Below are 18,125 nucleotides of genomic sequence, written 5' to 3'. Positions count from 1 at the left end.
ATAGGAGGGCAGTAGTCAAGCGTGATTCAAGGAGACCGGTAACTTTTGAAATATTGAGGGGGATTGTGGAGCAACTAGGGGAGGTTTGTGTGTCTGCGTACGAAGTCACCTTGTTTAAGGTAGCTTTCGTGTTAGCATTTTTTGGCGCATTTCGGATAAGTGAGCTTGTTAGCCCTTCCAAAAAGGTGCAAGGGGGAATTGGGTTTCAGGAGGTACAATGGGAAGAGGAAGGGGTAGCGATCTTTTTGAGGAAATCTAAGACGGATCAAGGGGGAAGAGGCAGGATGGTGCGGGTTTATCCAATTCACGGTTCCCCCCAGTGCCCAGTGAGCACGGTTAAGGAATTCTTGAAGGTTAGACCAAATGTTCAGGGCCCATTTCTAATACATTTGAATGGTAGTATGTTGTCACGTTTTCAGTTTGGGGCTGTGTTTAGAAAATGTTTACAGGGGCTGGGACTGGTGGAGAAAGAATTTTCATCCCACTCATTTAGGATTGGAGCTGCGACTGAGGCGGCCAGGTTAGGGATGGATGTTGAAGTAATAAAAAGGATTGGGAGATGGGAATCTAACAGGTTCCAGTCTTATGTGCGGCCTCAATTGGCTTTAAAGTTGTAGATGACGGGGGGATTACGGGGTTGCTATAGGGGAGGTATTAGAGGTGGATGTTACGGCAAGTACGATTTTTTGCATAGTCAATGTTGAGGATAGTGTTTTGTTTTCTTCTATTTTCAGGTGCAGAGACAAGAATGGTCTGGATTATGGGCCATTCTTATGTATGTTGGGGGGCTCGGAGGGGAGACGCTCGGCCTGAGGGTAGGCAGCTAAGTTTTAATAGGAGGGAGGTATGCATAAAGTGGTTCGGTATACCAGGGATGTTGTGGGGTAGGCTGGTTCAGGAGGTACAGAGGTATGCCAATAGGGAGGGACCTCCGGACGTCCTGGTGATACATGTAGGCGGAAACGATTTGGGCATTCGCTCGATGGTAGACATCATACGAGATATTAAATTTGACATTTGGCGTCTGTCGAAGGAATTTCCGCAGATGATCATTATCTGGTCGGACATGGTTGCCAGGCTGTCTTGGAGAATGGCCAGGTCTGTTGAGGGTGTGAACAGAGCAAGGAAGAAGATCAACAGGGAAATTAGTAAATTTGTGGGCAGTATTGGGGGATTGGCAATTCGGCATACAGAATTAGAATTTGAGACATGGAGGTATTTGAGACGTGATGGGGTACATCTCAATGATGTAGGTACAGATTTATGGGCTCTAGGCCTACAAGATGGTATACAGCGAGCGCTTCGGGTGTGGAGGGGCACCCAAGAGTAAGGTGTTACTATTGGGTTGCTGTGGCGGGCGTTGGTCTGGGCAAGGGAAGGAAGATGGCGGAAAAAGTAAGAGTGGGGATCCAACGTTGATATGGGTCCGGAGGTTTTTGGTTCCCGGTTAACGGAGGTTAGCCGGGAAGTGATAATGGGGCACTGCGGTCACGGCAGTCTCTGAGCCAGCTTGTCGGCTTGAGGCCTATTGGAGTTTTTTGGACGAGGGCTGCAGTGCTATATTTGGTATGGCCATCAGTTTTTGTTTTTGCTAAACCGGTTGCTCAGACCAACGCTATTTGGAATTAATAAGTTGTATAACAGATGTTTTTGGTTATGGTTTTTTATGATGACAGAATTTTATATATTTTTATAGATATGTTAAAATAAAGTAGGCTGCTACGGCCTTTTTTATACTCCAAAAAGAGCTGGTGTGGTTTTATTATTTGAATAAAAGTATAAGGGTTTGGAGTATAGGGAATTGACATCTGTTATCCAATAGTCAAGAAAAGCCTGGAGCAACAGAATGCAATGATGTATGCAAAGGGCGCCCATGACAGTGGTAGCAGTGAAAGGGTTAAAGAAAGTTATAATGTGGAGCCGAGGGGGAGGGAGGATCAGGGGAGGGGCTATTTAAAAGGGGTTCCCGCTCTGGGAGGGACAACAGAAGGAGCAGGAAAGTTCCCGCCCACCCTCCCTAATAGCTAGGTAAAGGGGATTGTAGAATGGTATGGTGTTTTCTTCTGTTAACAGGTGAAGAAGAGAAGATGTCGTGGCAGCGGCGGGCGTTGGTCTGGGCAAGGGAAGGAAGATGGCGGAAAAAGTAAGAGTGGGGATCCAACGTTGATATGGGTCTGGAGGTTTTTGGTTCCTGGTTAACGGAGGTTAGCCGGGAAGTGATAATGGGGCACTGCGGTCACGGCAGTCTCTGAGCCAGCTTGTCGGCTTGAGGCCTATTGGAGTTTTTTGGACGAGGGCTGCAGTGCTATATTTGGTATGGCCATCAGTTTTTGTTTTTGCTAAACCGGTTGCTCAGACCAACGCTCTTTGGAATTAATAAGTTGTATAACAGATGTTTTTGGTTATGGTTTTTTATGATGACAGAATTTTATATATTTTTATAGATATGTTAAAATAAAGTAGGCTGCTACGGCCTTTTTTATACTCCAAAAAGAGCTGGTGTGGTTTTATTATTTGAATAAAAGTATAAGGGTTTGGAGTATAGGGAATTGACATCTGTTATCCAATAGTCAAGCACCCTCTTAGTATAGGTGCTAGGATGTACATAGTTAGATTATTGTAGTTTGCTCTTCTACCTAACAGGGGAGCTAATAGATACATTTATCCTTGACACTCTGCTCAACAGAGTGCTGCAATCCATTAGTCAGGACATCTCATGATGCTCTGGTGTTCTTGAGTTCGCCTTGAGCTCCTCCTGCCTTCTGGAAGCCACTAGAGATTCCAGAACATAGGTAGGAACCAGGCAAAAGAACAGCATGAATATGGATACAGCTCTGGCCAATTACAGGGGGAGGGTGGCCCCATTGCATGCTGGGGAGTGATATTTATATTCTGGGAGCACAGGAGTTCTGTGTCCTTCCCAGAGTGGATTGTACCATGCCAGGGTTTGATGCAGGCTTGCCTTCCCCGGCACCTGCTGCCAAGAGGCCTGACTGGGGTTGTCACCTTTGGTTCAAGTCAAACCCAAACACTTTAGCAGTACACAGCAATTCTTTTTTTTTTTTTTTTTTTTTTTTTACAGCATATACTATGCAGTACATATTTTGTGATTAAATAACATTTATAATCATATGAAGTTAATCACAAGAGTCCTCTCCTACATCAGAGTCCACAGAGTTCCCCTTTTAAACCTGAATCCGCAGAGTTCCCCATTTACATATGAACTTGCAGAGTTCCCTTACACTGTAAGGGGGACTCTGCAGACTGATGTAAGGGAGAACCCTGGGGACTCTGACCTAAGGAATGCTCTGGGAACCCTGTTTTAAGGGGGAACACTGAGAACACATTACACTCTTGGCTTAGACAACTGCAGACAGCAACCCTGCTGGGAAGCCAGAGTCCCGTATGAACAATGTGTCCAGGTTTCAGGTGATCTGAAACCAGGACACATGATTCAAAACCCGAACAGTCCAGGTGAATCCCGGACAGGTGGCAACCCCAGCCCTGACTGAGGGGGAAGTCCGCTGAGGATACGTCTGGTATCAGTTAGAGAGGTTGCCAGTTGTTCTATAAGAGCCTGTGAATACAGATATTGTGGGATCTCATTAACCTGGTGCTGTTAACTCCCTCTGCTGTTCTCTAGTCTGCTAAGGCCCAACTAAAGAGATCACTGGCTAGTGATCCAAAGAGCTCCGTCTACCTGCCACTTACTGCAAGAGACATTGCTCAAGCTTCTTTACTTCTACACTGCCGCATCATGAAAGGTCTGCCATCTGCTCCCAGCAAAGTACTTCACCAAAGGCTCTATCTATTCTATCCTCTGTAATAAAACTACAAAACAACACCCCTAGACTGGTCTTTGACTCCAATGAGCTAAATATAAATGCACCTGGCTGCGGGAAAATACCTTGTATTTGGCTGTCAGCATAATAGTGAAAAAAACTTGGGCAATACTCAAGCAGCTCCTAGGGGTATAGTGCTACATTGTGTTAGATAGATAGGGACTATTTTCAGCTGGAACTTGGTTCCACCACCTACGCTCTTCACTATCACTTGTCTGGCTTCTATGTTTACAAGTGACAGACGCAGGTGCCCGGGGTGTAGCGCAGATGGTGACACCCCCACTGGATGATCTCCCTGCAAGTGAGAGAGGCAGAGCCACCTACAGGGTGTGAGGAGGTCCTAGAGTTGGCTGGGTGTTTCAGCTTAATATAGCAACAAAAGTTAGACATGTGGAAGATGGTGTAATTTTTAGGGGGGGGTGGGTTAGATGGGGAAGTAAGGGGGCTAGGTTGCATGCAGAGGTCACAACAGAAGAGGGGTGAAAATGAGATGTGGATGGAGAATCAGAGGTAAGCAGCTGTGGAAGAAGGCTGGACTCTGCACTCTGTGTGAAGCGCATCCCTGAACTCTTCACCAGGGGAGGGGTGGCATCCTTAGGCCTGGGGGGCAAGTTCAGCAAAGTGGCCCATTGAACCACCGAATCAGCTCACCATCCATGCCCACCTGTTTTTATAACGCATATTGATGTTATGAAGCAAGACAAATATAAAACAATGCAGTAACATAATTTAATGTTAAAGCGGACCTTCAGTCATTTTTTCATCTTTCCATCTATTAAATCTTCTGTCCTTCTTGTTTTATTTTTGGATAGTAAAACATTTTTTTTTCTGCCAGTAAATACCTTATACAGCCCACTTCCTGTTTCTTGTCTGGTCATTAGCCTAGGCTTATGACATCATGCACAGCTCTCTCTCACTCTCATGAGAGTTTGCAAGGAATAGAGGGGGGATGAGTCATAAGAGGGCCAACGAGAACTGCAGAGCTAGAGGTGTGCCTCTGTGTGTGTCTGTGTAAATCCAGGAAGTGAACAGGCAGCAGCTTCAGCTGCCCACAGTTAAAATGGTTGCAGCCAGACTTAGTGGAGGGGGGTTTCTGCAGCATATTTGGCAAGTACAGAATCACAGTACATATAAAATAGTATGCAAAGTGGTTGGAGGGAAGATTCAGAATGGCAAAGATGTTTTTATTACAAATTATGTGAGCAAACTGCAGCTCCTCTTTAATAGCAACAAAGGAGGTTTAACAAAAATGATGCATCAATGCAGCCTCACCAGTGCCCATCAATGCAGCCTAATTAGTGCCCATCAATGCAGCCCGATCAGTCCCCATCAATGCAACCTCACTAGTTTCCATCAATGCAGCCTGATTAGTGCCCATCAATACAGCCTCATCAGTGCCCATCAGCTCTGCCTCACCAATGCAGCCTCATCAATGGTCATCAGTGCAGCCTGATCAGTGCCTATCAATGCAGCCTCACCAGTGTCCATCAAAGCAGCCTCATCAATGCGCATCAGTGCAGCCTCACCAGTGCCCATCAATGCAGCCTCACCAGTGCAGCCTCACCAGTGTCCATTAATGCAGTCTGATCAGTGCCCATCAATGCAGCCTTACCAGTGTCCATGAATGCAGCCTGATCAGTGCTCATCAATGCAGCATGATCCGTGCCCATTAATGCAGCCTCACCAATGTTCATCAATGCAGCTTGATCACTGCCCCCCAGCTTGCATAATCCCCCCCCCCCCCCCAGTTTGCACAGGGGGAATAAAAAAAGAGAAGGAAAACGATAGGCAAAGAAAAAAGAGGTCAGGGAAGAGACGGGGGCTGTGCAGGGTCCAGATACCTCACTCACCAATTAAGCTTCCCCCCCTCAGGTTGGTCTCTATAGGTGGGCTGAGCGCAGAACAGAAGAAGTGTCAGATTGGACAGGCAGCTGAGTGAGGAAGGAACTGGGAAGACAGTGGCAATGGGTTGGCTGACAAGCAGATACAGCCCAACTCCCAGGAAAGCTAACTTTCACTGCATCTACTATATTAGTATTTACAGGAAAAGCGTCAGTGATTGCCTCCGCCACCTGAGGTTAAGCAGCAGAAAAAATAAATAAATAAATAGTGCCATGACTGCTGCGGCGGAAGCAGTGCGGCGTTTTTACAGGCCATCAGAGTGGCCCCCCGGCCAAGACTGCTCTTTTCTATGCATGTAGTGCACTCCTGAACTCTGCACTCTGTGTGTAACACCCTCCCCCCTCACAAACTCTGCATTCTGTATGTAATACACTGGTATTTAATGCTGCTTTAAGACCCACCTACTGTTGGTAAGATTTGACCACACCCACTATTTGCTTCGGTTTGGGGGGAGTGTTTGTGGAGGGGGGGGGGATTTGGGAGGTCATGGTTGAGTTCCTGCACCTATTTTCTGAGAAAAAAAGCCCTGGATAGACGAATAGAGAGACAGATATGTAGCCAGGTGCTAGACTAGAGAAACATAAAGGAGACATTTTCCTCTTTACAGTTGGTTTACATTACACTTTCTACTTTATGCTGTGTTGCACTATCCCCTCCAGTCAGCACAGGGATATATTTATTTATTTCAGGTACTTATATAGCACCATCAATTTACGCAGCGCTTTACATATACATTGTACATTCACATCAGTCCCTACCCTCAAGGAGCTTACAATCTAAGGTCCCTAACTCACATTCATATACTAGGGACAATTTAGACAGGATCCAATTAACCTACCAGCATGTCTTTGGATATATAGCCAGGAAAACCTATGAAGTTCTATGCAGAATGCTGTGGATCATAGGACTTGAGATTCAGGACATCAACTATAGAATGGGACTTATGGACTATTACATTACAGTTCCAAAGGACGCTGAGGAATAGGGGGGAGTGGTGAAATAGCTTTTACTGAGCTTCTTCCTAATGGCAGCGTGGGAGCCGAGGTGTGCACATCAGCCCCGCACATCAGTCATGATGTAGACAGACCATCCATAGGGCGAGTGACCAGAGTCAGAGAGTGGTCTTTGGTGCCAGTGTGTTGGCAGGCGCAAAGCTGGGAAGTGTGGCTGCTGAGGTGATACCACTATTGCCACCAGGAGAAGTAATTCTGGTCTCAAGGGACCACTGTACAGAGGGAGATCGCAGCTGTATCGCTGGAACTGGTGAGAGGGCTCACTGCCCACTATTTGCACACTGATGGCAGAGACTGAGTCATTGGAAGCAGACCACTTAGAACATAGTCTCAACACTGGCAAGCAGGCACTTGCAGCGCTAGGAGGTCTTCTGTAGTGCAAAACAATAAGGACAATGGTAATTCAAAAAACTGGGCGATTGCTGCCCTCCTCAGACAGGGTGGCCCGATTGACACTACAAAAACAAAATAAAATGGTAGGCGCACTAGGTGTGTGTGCCTTCCATTTTTTTTTTGTGTTTTATAGTCTTAACACTGCATGCTGGTTTACCAAGACTATTGCTCTGATTATAGTGCACCAATGTTGCTTACATAAAGCTATTCTATGAGCCCCTATCTGCCCCTATCTTCTACTCCTATAAAGGGTACTTCCATCCAGTTAGCCTAGGCCTAGCATAGTCACCCTTAATGCACCTTGGTAGTATAGTCTCCTGAATGCAGTAATGGTGACCTTGCTACTGTTTATGCTGATCCTGGTGCATAGTGTTATCCTATATCTACTTCTGACTACTGATCTTACCATATGTTGAGTTGTACTATTACTAACTCACTTTCATAGTTATCCTTCGTTCCTCCGTTATCAATCATCCTGTGTGACAATATATCGAGACTTGCTTTTCCTAAGCCGTTTGCTGTCTGCTTTCTGACACAGCATCATTATTGTGTACTGGTATTGCAAAAAAGGGATTTCTGTGGTATTGCAAGCTTTGTTTACTTAGTTTGTTCGCTAGTGTTTCAGATCGGCTAAAGTTCTTGAGGAGGTTGAGGCAAAGAACAGAGGAACCATCCTATACAATGGCTCCTGCAGGGGTAGCACTACAAGTAGATAGCTAGAAAGATAGGTAAACAGTGGATGGATGGAGATAGACATACCTGTCAATGTTAGAGTCCTGATAAATGGACTATACAATGTTTCATGTTCCACCACACACGAGATATTTTTTGGTCTTTTCTGGTTTCCAAGAATCAAGAAATGGTCCCCATCATTGTAGGTGCCATCTGCATTCCTCCTCAAAGACTCAGTCTTCTTCCCTTCTAATAACCAAGTAATTTTCGAAGTGTCCGGGTAAAAACCCTTCAGTTCACACACAACTATCTCCTTATCGCCATCATGAGATGAGAAAAGTGTAATCTCCGGCTCCACTGTATGGAAGCAAGCAGACAAATTGAATTAATGCTGATTAAAAAACATTTGCACAAAGAAAAATATGCACTTACCACAGTCTACTTAGGGATTTGTTACAGTTACATTTTTGATCTACAATATCAGGATTACCTTTTGGGTAAAGACAGATATCTAGGTGTTGTCAAGCAAAATTGTATTCAATACAATCTCTCTGGGGAATTCAATAAAGCCTGAACAACAGATTTTTTGGTGGTAGTTTAATTAAGAACTACTTGCATCTAATTCAGGCAAGCATTTGCACAGGTTGAGCAAATTCAGGTAGTTCTTAATACCGCTGCTTGAAGAAACTGTTGCTATGGCAATGTTCTTAAAGAATTACCGCCAGTTCTCAGATTAGGAAACTGGTAGTAATTAAGACCAAATCTAAAAAACTGGCCTACAGAGGTACCCCAGTACTCAGAGCAGGTCATGCCTGTGTGCTAGGAAGCTGTCATGTCCTGTAGGTGACCCTGCACAGGGCTGTATCCCTGGCTGAAAGCTAAATGAAAACAAAGGGGTCGGGGAAACAGCTGATGACATTACCTGATTATTGGTGATGCCCATATTTGGGAAATGACTCATCACTGAGTGGGCGGAGCCTGATGGGGAACTAGGAGACTACTACCTCTCCATCAGGTCCTCTCCATCAGGTCTTCACTTTTGATTGGCAGCACACAGCAGTGGGCAGATTCAAAATCTGCTGTTATCACTGAGAGTGAAAGTGAAAGACAATCTCAATTTTTGTGTTGACACCAGAACAGGAATAGAGAGGAAATCTTGCAATGGGGATTTCCTCTTACTTCCTGTTTTTGCTATGGGGCAGGAAGTGAAGTCTCCCTGATGGGACACAGATGGCAAAAATAAAGCTGACAGGGGTTATAACCCTCCCTTACTCTATTCACACAAAGTTTTGCCTTTAGTTTTACTTTGTTCTAACCATACACTAACACATTTCTTGCATTCAGTCTGTGGGCTGAACAAAAAATATTTCTCCATCCACATAAATAGCATGGATGGATGAATCCCCCCTGCTGGACTATTGGATTCTGAGGGGTTATAGAGCCAACAATCAAAATACCCAAAAAGTGCCTGCAGGTGATTGACTGCAGGTGCTGTTTGGCCAACAGTTTTCGGCCCAGCTTCTTTTGTCTTTCCTCTGAATCAGCCATAATTTTAACAATGTATGGTCAGTGTAATACTATCTGTCTTCCAGGGGATTCTCAAAATCATCTCAACTCAATCTTTTCCCTAGTCTTTCCCCCCAACCAACACCTAATTAAAAAAAATGTGTGTGTGTGTGTGTGTGTGTGTGTGTGTATATATATATATATATATATATATATATATATATATATATATATATATATATATATATATATATATATATATATATATATATATACAGTAGGTTTGTACATCGGGTAAAATAAGTATTGAACACGTCACCATTTTTCTAGGTAAATATATTGGTAAAGGTGCTATTGACATAAAATTTTCACCACGTCGGTAACAAACCATGCAATCCATACATACAAAGACATCAAAGCAAATACGTTTAGAAATTAAATTATGTGTAATAAAATGGACTGACACAGGAAAAACATATTAAACACGTTAACTGAAATCTATTTATTACTTGGTTCAAAACTTTTTTTTTATTAATGACAGCTTCATGGAGAAACTAGTTACATGCGTTGCTCAGGTGTGATTTTGGCCAATTCTTCCACACAGTCTTCAAATATTGAAGGTTCTGTGGGCCTCTTCTATGAACTCTGATCTTTAGTTCTTTCCATAAATTTTCTATTGGATTCAAGCTAGGTGATTGGCTGGGCTATTCTAGCAGCTTTATTTTCTTTCTTTGAAACCAATTGAGTTTCCTTGGCTTTGTGTTTGGGATCATTGTCTTGCTGAAATGTCCACCTTCATTTCATCTTCATCATCCTGGTAGAAGGCAGCAGATTTTTATCAAGAATGTCTTGGTACATTTTTACATTCATCTTTCCTTCAATGATTGGAAGTTTGCTAGTATTGTATGTTGAAAAACAACCCCACACCATGATGTTCCCATCTCCAAAGTCACTGTTGGTATGGGGGTGTTTTTGGGGTGATGTGCAGTGCCATTTGACCTCCAAACATGGTGTATATTATGGCATCCAAAGAGTTCTATTTCAAGGGCATTACTTATTGTTTTCTTTGAAACAATTGTACCTGCTAGGTCTTTCTGAAGCTCTCCACAAGTGGCCCTTGGCTCTTGGACAACTCTGATAATTCTTTTCACTCCTCTGTCAGAAATCTGGTGAGGAGCACCTGGTCGTGGCCAGTTTATGGTAAAATTATGTTCTTTCCACTTCTGGATTATGGCCTCAATAGTGCTCACTGGAACATTCAGAGGTTTAGAAATCCTTCTGTAACCAATGCCTTCAAAAAGGTTGTAAAGGTCTTGCTTTTACCCATCATGAGATGTTTCTTGTGTGACACCTTGGTAATGAGACACATTTTTATAGGCCACCAGTTGTGGCTGAACCAGTTGATATTAATTTGCACTGACAAGAAGGACTGCTTCCTAAGTACTGATAGATTTCAGCTGGTGTCTTGTCTTTCCGTGCCTTTTTGCATCTCCCTTTATTCACGTGTTCAATACTTTTTTCCTGTGCTATTCCATTTTATTACAAATAACTTAATTTCTAAACTTATCTGTTTTGGTTTCTTTGTATGTATGTGTAGCAATATCCCCGAAGAAGCTGCTTAAGTTTGTTCAGTCCGTTACTCTGCTTCTCAACCCCAAAGAACTGTCTCAGCCCCTCTGGCACACACCTAGCAAACAGTGTACTTGCAAACACAGTAAAACAGACACAGATGTAGTGAACAGGAAGTTTGTTTACTGGGAGACTTTCCACAATCAAACAGTAATCTGGTAACTCAATCGTCAAGAATGGCAAACTGTGGTATTTAATAGTGTTAATCAAACCCAAAATGCAGACTTCAAAATTAAGCTTAAATAGGTCGAGAATGGTTTTGTGATTCTCTGTTTCTTGTGGGTCTTAGGAATGACCCATTCATCCAAGGCTTGTGTGGCCTGGTCCAGCCACTCTTCAAAGTTGTCCTCCCCTGTAGGCACTGGTTGTCTTCCAGAGAAGGCCCTGAGCCCCGGATACCCGGTTCCAGAGTATGTTGGAGGGTCTTTCTGATATTTTAAAACAAAGTCTCCCAGGGCAGCAAGAATCCTGGTCCAATCATGGCCAGAGGTAATGGGGAGGGAACTTCTTCCGTAGATGAAGCAACTTGAATGGAGCTGGTAGGACACTCATCTGGAACCTTTAGGTGGATAATACAAAGCTCCCTTCTTGTTGACCGATTGCGCACTGGCACCTTTGAAGCTTTCAGGGACTCCTTGTCTCCACTCTAACAGCTCATAGGTGTGGGAGGTCCCATGGTCTGTTTGACAGCAATCACCCACACCTTCCTGTCTGGGGACGGTGTCTTCACAGTTTGGCTGATTTGTTGCTCAGTCCAGGTCTCCCCAGGGAGCTCGATCACCACATTCGACTCTGAGTGGCCGTCTTCTTCTTCACACCACTGGATCGCAGCTGCAGGGTCCATCCTGGTGCTTGCAGGGATGCTGACTGAGGAAGTTGACTGCTGAGTAGCGGTATATCCCGGACGACGCCCCACATGTAGCAATACCCCTGAAGGAGCTGCTTAAGTTTGTTCAGTCCTTTACGCTGCCCCTAAACCCCAAAGAACTGCCTCAGCCCCTCTGGCACACCTAGCAAATAGTGTACCTGCAAACACAGTAAAACGGACACAGATGTAGTGAACAGGTAGTTTGTTTACTGGGAGACTTTCCACAATCAAACAAACAGTGATCTGGTAACTCAATAGTCAAGAATGGCAAACTGTGGTATTTAGTAGTGTTAATCAAACCCAAAATGCAGACTTCAAAATGACACAGTCAAACAACTTAAATAAGTTGAGAGTGACCTATGCACTCAGGCATAAAGGGGAACTGATCTGACTTAGCAACGGTCAGTCTGTTTCCCTCATATCCTAAAATCACAGACCCAGGCAGGTTAATGTGAGGCAGTAGGCTACAAATGCAATTTATCACTTTAATAATTAATGTGAGAGTTCCCCTTTAAAGGTAGTCGCTGGAATCACTAAATTACTGATACCAAAGGAGTAACAGAAAGGGTCTTCACTTGGTGTCCTGTTGAGCAGGATAAACAAAGGGGTACTTGAAAGTATCCCGATAGTCAAAGTAGGATGTGGGATGCTAGCAGTATCCTGATAAGCAAAGTAGAATGTAGTGACTGTTCAGCAGGGTGCAAGTATTCCTACAAATGTGGGCACTGGTAAGGCAATGTTGCTTGACTACCGTGTCTTTAAAGATGGGCAAATGCCCGCTCACCCATCCTGCGACCAAAGGATCAAGCGACCAGTTCCTCGAAAGGCCCGACTGGCCACCTTGTAACCGGATTGGCCTACGCCCCCAGGAACACCTGGAGATATAGCCAGGATCCCTCTTAGTCTGGATGTCCGTCGCCGTCTGACTCCTGGAACCATGGCACTATCAGCACACTGACCTCTGGAACTGTGGCTGGATGGATCCCCTCCATGGGTAACAGCAGCCCCTCAGATCACGTCTGTCTCTCTCTCATTCCCTCCTCCACTGAGAATCTCCTCAGAACACAAAATGGAGTCTTTAGCCAGCCCCCTGTTTTGCAAACCCCTCTGGGATTTGTAGTTTCTCCCTGTATACCAGTCTGGAGCCGTATTGTGTGGGAACTGCTAGTCCCAGAATCCATTGCAGCTCTTCCTGCAATTCAGTAAATCTCTCCCATTGGCTGCTGTAACCGTGCCTTTAATTGGCTTTCTTCTTCCTGCCAATAGGGGCACAAGAGAGGCTACCGAATGACAGCTCTGTGTGTTAGCTCATTACAGTAAACTCAATCAGTGAAAACAGGAAGAAGGAGGAGGGAGCACATACAGACATGACAGCCAGCTCTCGCCCCTCATTCAGGCTTCGAAAGCCTGTGTACATCCAGTCATCTGTGATAATGTAAGTCTTTGGCTGCAATACCCGCTACATATGAATTGTTACCGACGTGGGGAAAATTTCATGTCAATAGCACCTTTAGAAATATATTTAACTAAAAAAACGGTGACGTGTTCAATACTTATTTTACCTGCTGTATACACTTCAGGTGGTCTTATTTTAGGCATCGCCTGGTTATGTGGTTATATGATGAGCGGGGTCCCACCACTTCTTCTGTAACATTTGTGATGGGCAGTCCTCACTGCTGCCGTTGTGATATATAAGCACCAGTCTATGAATCATTCCACTGTGAGTCCAGGTTGCATGATGACGAGACCACAAGGGGTGTGTCCATGACAGCCTGGGCTTACAGGAATTGATTTGATCACATTGGTAATCATTCAACCCAGAATAGGACTGTTGACAATTGTAGCAGGAAGACATGAAGGTCAGTGCTGGATCATGAAGAGGGTGAGTGGTCCTTTCAAAGTGGTTGTAAACCTCAGATATGATATTTGAACAAAGCACATATTTCTATATGGTTTACTTGCCTCTCTCCAAAACATTAAGTGTAATTTCTCTCTGCTATCTAGTTCCTCTGGTATCAGCATAAGTCACTTCTGACAAGTTTTCCTGACACCAAAAGCTAAAAAGATGAAAAGGTAGAGAGCTCCAGCACACAACCTATGATTGACAGCAGTGGCTCTGTTCCTGTGTGCTGTGTGAAGGGGTGTGTTTCTTCCTTATAGTCAGCTCTCAGACCTCTTGTACAGTGTGTAACTGCAGCTCCCTGCCCCCGGCTTTGTGAAAACTCCTTTTCATCTCTGACTTTTACAAGGATGTACAGGACAAATGGCTGACGAAAAACAGGTACAACTTCTGTAGAAGGCTTTGTTTCATCTCTGTAAATATATTTTTGTGACACTCAAGGCCATCATCCGTGTTTTATAGAAGAGAATAGAAAGAGAGATATCAGACTGTACAGGCCAAAATTAGGAGCAAAAATTTGTATAAAACCATACAATGAAGAAAATTTGGTTGAACGCATCGGTACATGAAGACCCTCTGTATCAGCATTGATCCTTGATGCATATCTAACACACAATATCTATACTAGCACTATCATTTTTTATGTACTGAGACATACATGTCTGTATAAACTCTTTTTATCCTTTGCTAATAGGGATGAGCTTCGAGTTCGAGTCGAACTCATGTTCTACTCGAACATTGGCTGTTCGCAAGTTCGCCGAACAGCGAACAATTTGGGGTGTTCGCGGCAAATTCGAATGCCGCGGAACACCCTTTAAAAGTCTATGGGAGAAATCAAAAGTGCAAATTTTAAAGGCTTATATGCAAGTTATTGTCATAAAAAGTGTTTGGGGACCTGGGTCCTGCCCCAGGGGACATGGATCAATGCAAAAAAAAGTTTTAAAAACGGACGTTTTTTCAGGAGCAGTGATTTTAATAATGCTTAAAGTCAAACAATAAAAGTGTAATATCCCTTTAAATTTCGTACCTGGGGGGTGTCTATAGTATGCCTGTAAAGGGGCGCATGTTTCCTGTGTTTAGAACAGTCTGACAGCAAAATGACATTTTGAAGAAAAAAACACATTTAAAACTACCCGCGGCTATTGCATTGCCGACTAAACACATAGAAGTTCATTGATAAAAATGGCATGGGAATTCCCCACAGGGCAACCCTGAACCGAAAAAAAAAAAAAAAAATGATGTGGGAGTCCCCCTAAATTCCATACAAGGCCCTTCAGGTCTGGTATGGATATTAAGGGGAACCCCAGCCAAAATTTTAGAAAAAAATGACGTGGGGTTCCCCCTAAATTCCATACCAGACCCTTCAGGTCTGGTATTGATTTTAAGGGGAACCCCGCGCCAAAAAAAAAAAAAAAAAAACGGCGTGGGGTCCCCCCAAAAATCCATACCAGACCCTTATCCGAGCACGCAACCTGGCAGGCCGCAGGAAAAGAGGGGGGGACGAGAGTGCGGCCCCCCCCCCCTCCTGAACCGTACCAGGCCACATGCCCTCAACATTGGGAGGGTGCTTTGGGGTAGCCCCCCAAAACACCTTGTCCCCATGTTGATGAAGACAAGGGCCTCATCCCCACAACCCTGGCCGGTGGTTGTGGGGGTCTGCGGGCGGGGGGCTTATCGGAATCTGGAAGCCCCCTTTAACAAGGGGACCCCCAGATCCCGGCCCCCCCCCGTGTGAAATGGTAAGGGGGTACTTACCCCTACCATTTCACTAAAAAACTGTCAAAAATGACAAGAGACAGTTTTTGACAATTCCTTTATTTAAATGCTTCTTCTTTCTTCCTTCATCTTCTTCTGGTTCTTCTGGCTCTTCTGGTTCTTCCTCCGGCGTTCTCGTCCAGCATCTCCACCGCGGCGTCTTCTATCTTCTTCTCCTCGGGCCGCTCCGCACCCATGGCATTGGGGGGGAGGCTCCCGCTCTTCTCTTCATCTTCTTCATCTTCTTCTTCATCTCTTCTTCCTTCTTCATTTCTTCTCCGGGCCGCTCCGCAGCCATGCTGGCATGGAGGGAGGCTCCCACTGTGTGACGGCGTCTCTTCGTCTGACGGTTCTTAAATAACGGGGGCGGGGCCACCCGGTGACCCCGCCCCCCTCTGACGCACGGTGACTTGACGGGACTTCCCTGTGACGTCACGGGGAATGCCACAGGGAAGTCCCGTCATGTCCCGTGCGTCAGAGGGGGGCGGGGTCACCGGGTGGCCCCGCCCCCGTTATTTAACTGCTTCAGATCCGGGCCGTTGTAAAATGACGTCAACAGCGCGGATCTAAATTGCCGGGACGACGTCTATTGACGTCGTCCCGTGCATGAGCGGCCTGCGCGCCCCCTGCAGGGCGCGCGCGGCGCGCTCGGTGATCAGCGAGTCTATGAGACTCGCCTGATCACAGATCAGAGTAAGGGGTTGGTCCCGACCCCTTACCACATGATCAGCTGTCAGCCAATGACAGCTGATCATGTGATGTAAACAGAGCCGGTAATCGGCTATTTTTCCTCCTCGCGCTGACAGCGCGAGGAGGAAAAAAAAAAACCCGATCACCGGCGGCCGTGATCGGGACATCAGTCCCGATCACGGCGATCTTCTGACACAAGGCAATAGGCAGCAGTGCTGCCTACCAGTGCCCACCAGCGTCACCCATCAGTGCCCACAGTGCCAACAATCAGCGCCACCCATCAGTGCCCACAGTGCTACCCATCAGTGCCCACAGTGCTACCCATCAGTGCCCACAGTGCCACCCATCAGTGCCCACAGTGCCACCCATCAGTGCCCACAGTGCCACCCATCAGTACCACCCATCAGCACCCACATCAGTGCCACCCATCAACACCCACATCAGTGCAACCTATCAGTGCCCATCAGTGTCACCTACCAGTGCCCATAAGTGCCCATCAGTGCCACCCATCAGTGCCCCCCCATCAGTGGTACCTATCCGTGCCACCCATCCGTGCCACCCATTTGTGCCACCCATCCGTGCCACCCATCCATGCCACCCATCTGTGCCACCCATCTGTGCCACCCATCTGTGCCACCCATCCGTGCCACCCATCCGTGGCCATCAGTGCCGCCTTATCTGTCCCCATCAGTGCCGCCTTATCTGTCCCCATCAGTGCCGCCTTAACTGTGCCTATCAGTGCCGCCTTAACTGTGCCCATCAGTGCCGCCTTATCTGTGCCTATCCGTGCCCATCAGTGCAGCCTATCAGTGCCCACCAGTGCCACCTCATCAGCGCATATCAATGAAGGAGAAAAATTACCTGTTTGCAAAATTTTATAACAAACTATTAAACATGATTTTTTTTTTTTTTTCAAAAATTTCCATCTTTTTTTGTTTGTTTAGCAAAAAATTAAAAAATCCCGGATGTGATCAAATACCACCAAAAGAAAGCTCTATTTGTGGGAAAAAAATGATAAAAATTTCATTTGGGTACAGTGTTGTATGACCGTGCAATTGTCATTCAAAGTGTGACAGCGCTGAAAGCTCAAAATTGGTCTGGGCAGGAGGGGGGTTGAAGTGCCCAGTAAGCAAGTTGTTAAGAACCGTCAGACGAAGAGACGCCGTCACACAGCGGGAGCCTCCCTCCATGCCAGCATGGCTGCGGAGCGGCCCGGAGAAGAAATGAAGAAGGAAGAAGAGATGAAGAAGAAGAAGAAGATGAAGAAGATGAAGAGAAGAGCGGGAGCCTCCCCCCCAATGCCATGGGTGCGGAGCGGCCCGAGGAGAAGAAGATAGAAGACGCCGCGGAGGAGATGCTGGACGAGAACGCCGGAGGAAGAACCAAAAGAGCCAGAAGAACCAGAAGAAGATGAAGGAAGAAAGAAGAAGCATTTAAATAAAGGAATTGTCAAAAACTGTCTCTTGTCATTTTTAACATTTTTGACAGTTTTTTAGTGAAATGGTAGGGGTAAGTACCCCCTTACCATTTCACACAGGGGAGGGGCCGGGATCTGGGGGTCCCCTTGTTAAAGGGGGCTTCCAGATTCCGATAAGCCCCCCGCCCGCAGACCCCCACAACCACCGGCCAGGGTTGTGGGGATGAGGCCCTTGTCTTCATCAACATGGGGACAAGGTGTTTTGGGGGGCTACCCCAAAGCACCCTCCCAATGTTGAGGGCATGTGGCCTGGTACGGTTCAGGAGGGGGGAGGGCCGCACTCTCGTCCCCCCCTCTTTTCCTGCGGCCTGCCAGGTTGCGTGCTCGGATAAGGGTCTGGTATGGATTTTTGGGGGGACCCCACGCCTTTTTTTTTTTTTTTGGCTGGGGTTCCCCTTAATATCCATACCAGACCTGAAGGGCCTTGTATGGAATTTAGGGGGACTCCCACATCATTTTTTTTTTTTAATTTTGGTTC

The 18,125-nt window shown here is 45.8% G+C and overlaps 1 protein-coding gene across 1 annotated transcript in view; it reads right to left on the bottom strand.

The window, feature by feature from the left end:
• Window positions 1–894: 894 nt before the first annotated feature.
• Window positions 895–18,125, bottom strand: part of LOC141147974 (tyrosine-protein phosphatase non-receptor type substrate 1-like) — a 32,234-nt gene continuing 15,003 nt past the window's right edge. Inside the window, exons 4-5 of the mRNA XM_073635130.1 lie at window positions 7,910–8,179; window positions 895–1,100 (exon numbers count right to left, since the gene is read on the bottom strand). Coding sequence (XP_073491231.1) covers window positions 895–1,100; window positions 7,910–8,179 — 476 coding nt within the window. The remainder of the gene's footprint in view (window positions 1,101–7,909; window positions 8,180–18,125) is intronic.

The sequence above is a fragment of the Aquarana catesbeiana genome, linkage group LG06 (genome assembly GCF_042186555.1).
Source record: "Aquarana catesbeiana isolate 2022-GZ linkage group LG06, ASM4218655v1, whole genome shotgun sequence".
NCBI lineage: Eukaryota > Metazoa > Chordata > Amphibia > Anura > Ranidae > Aquarana > Aquarana catesbeiana.
The sequence above is the reverse complement of the archived record's forward strand: the minus strand, read 5'-3'. Positions and strand labels throughout refer to the sequence as shown.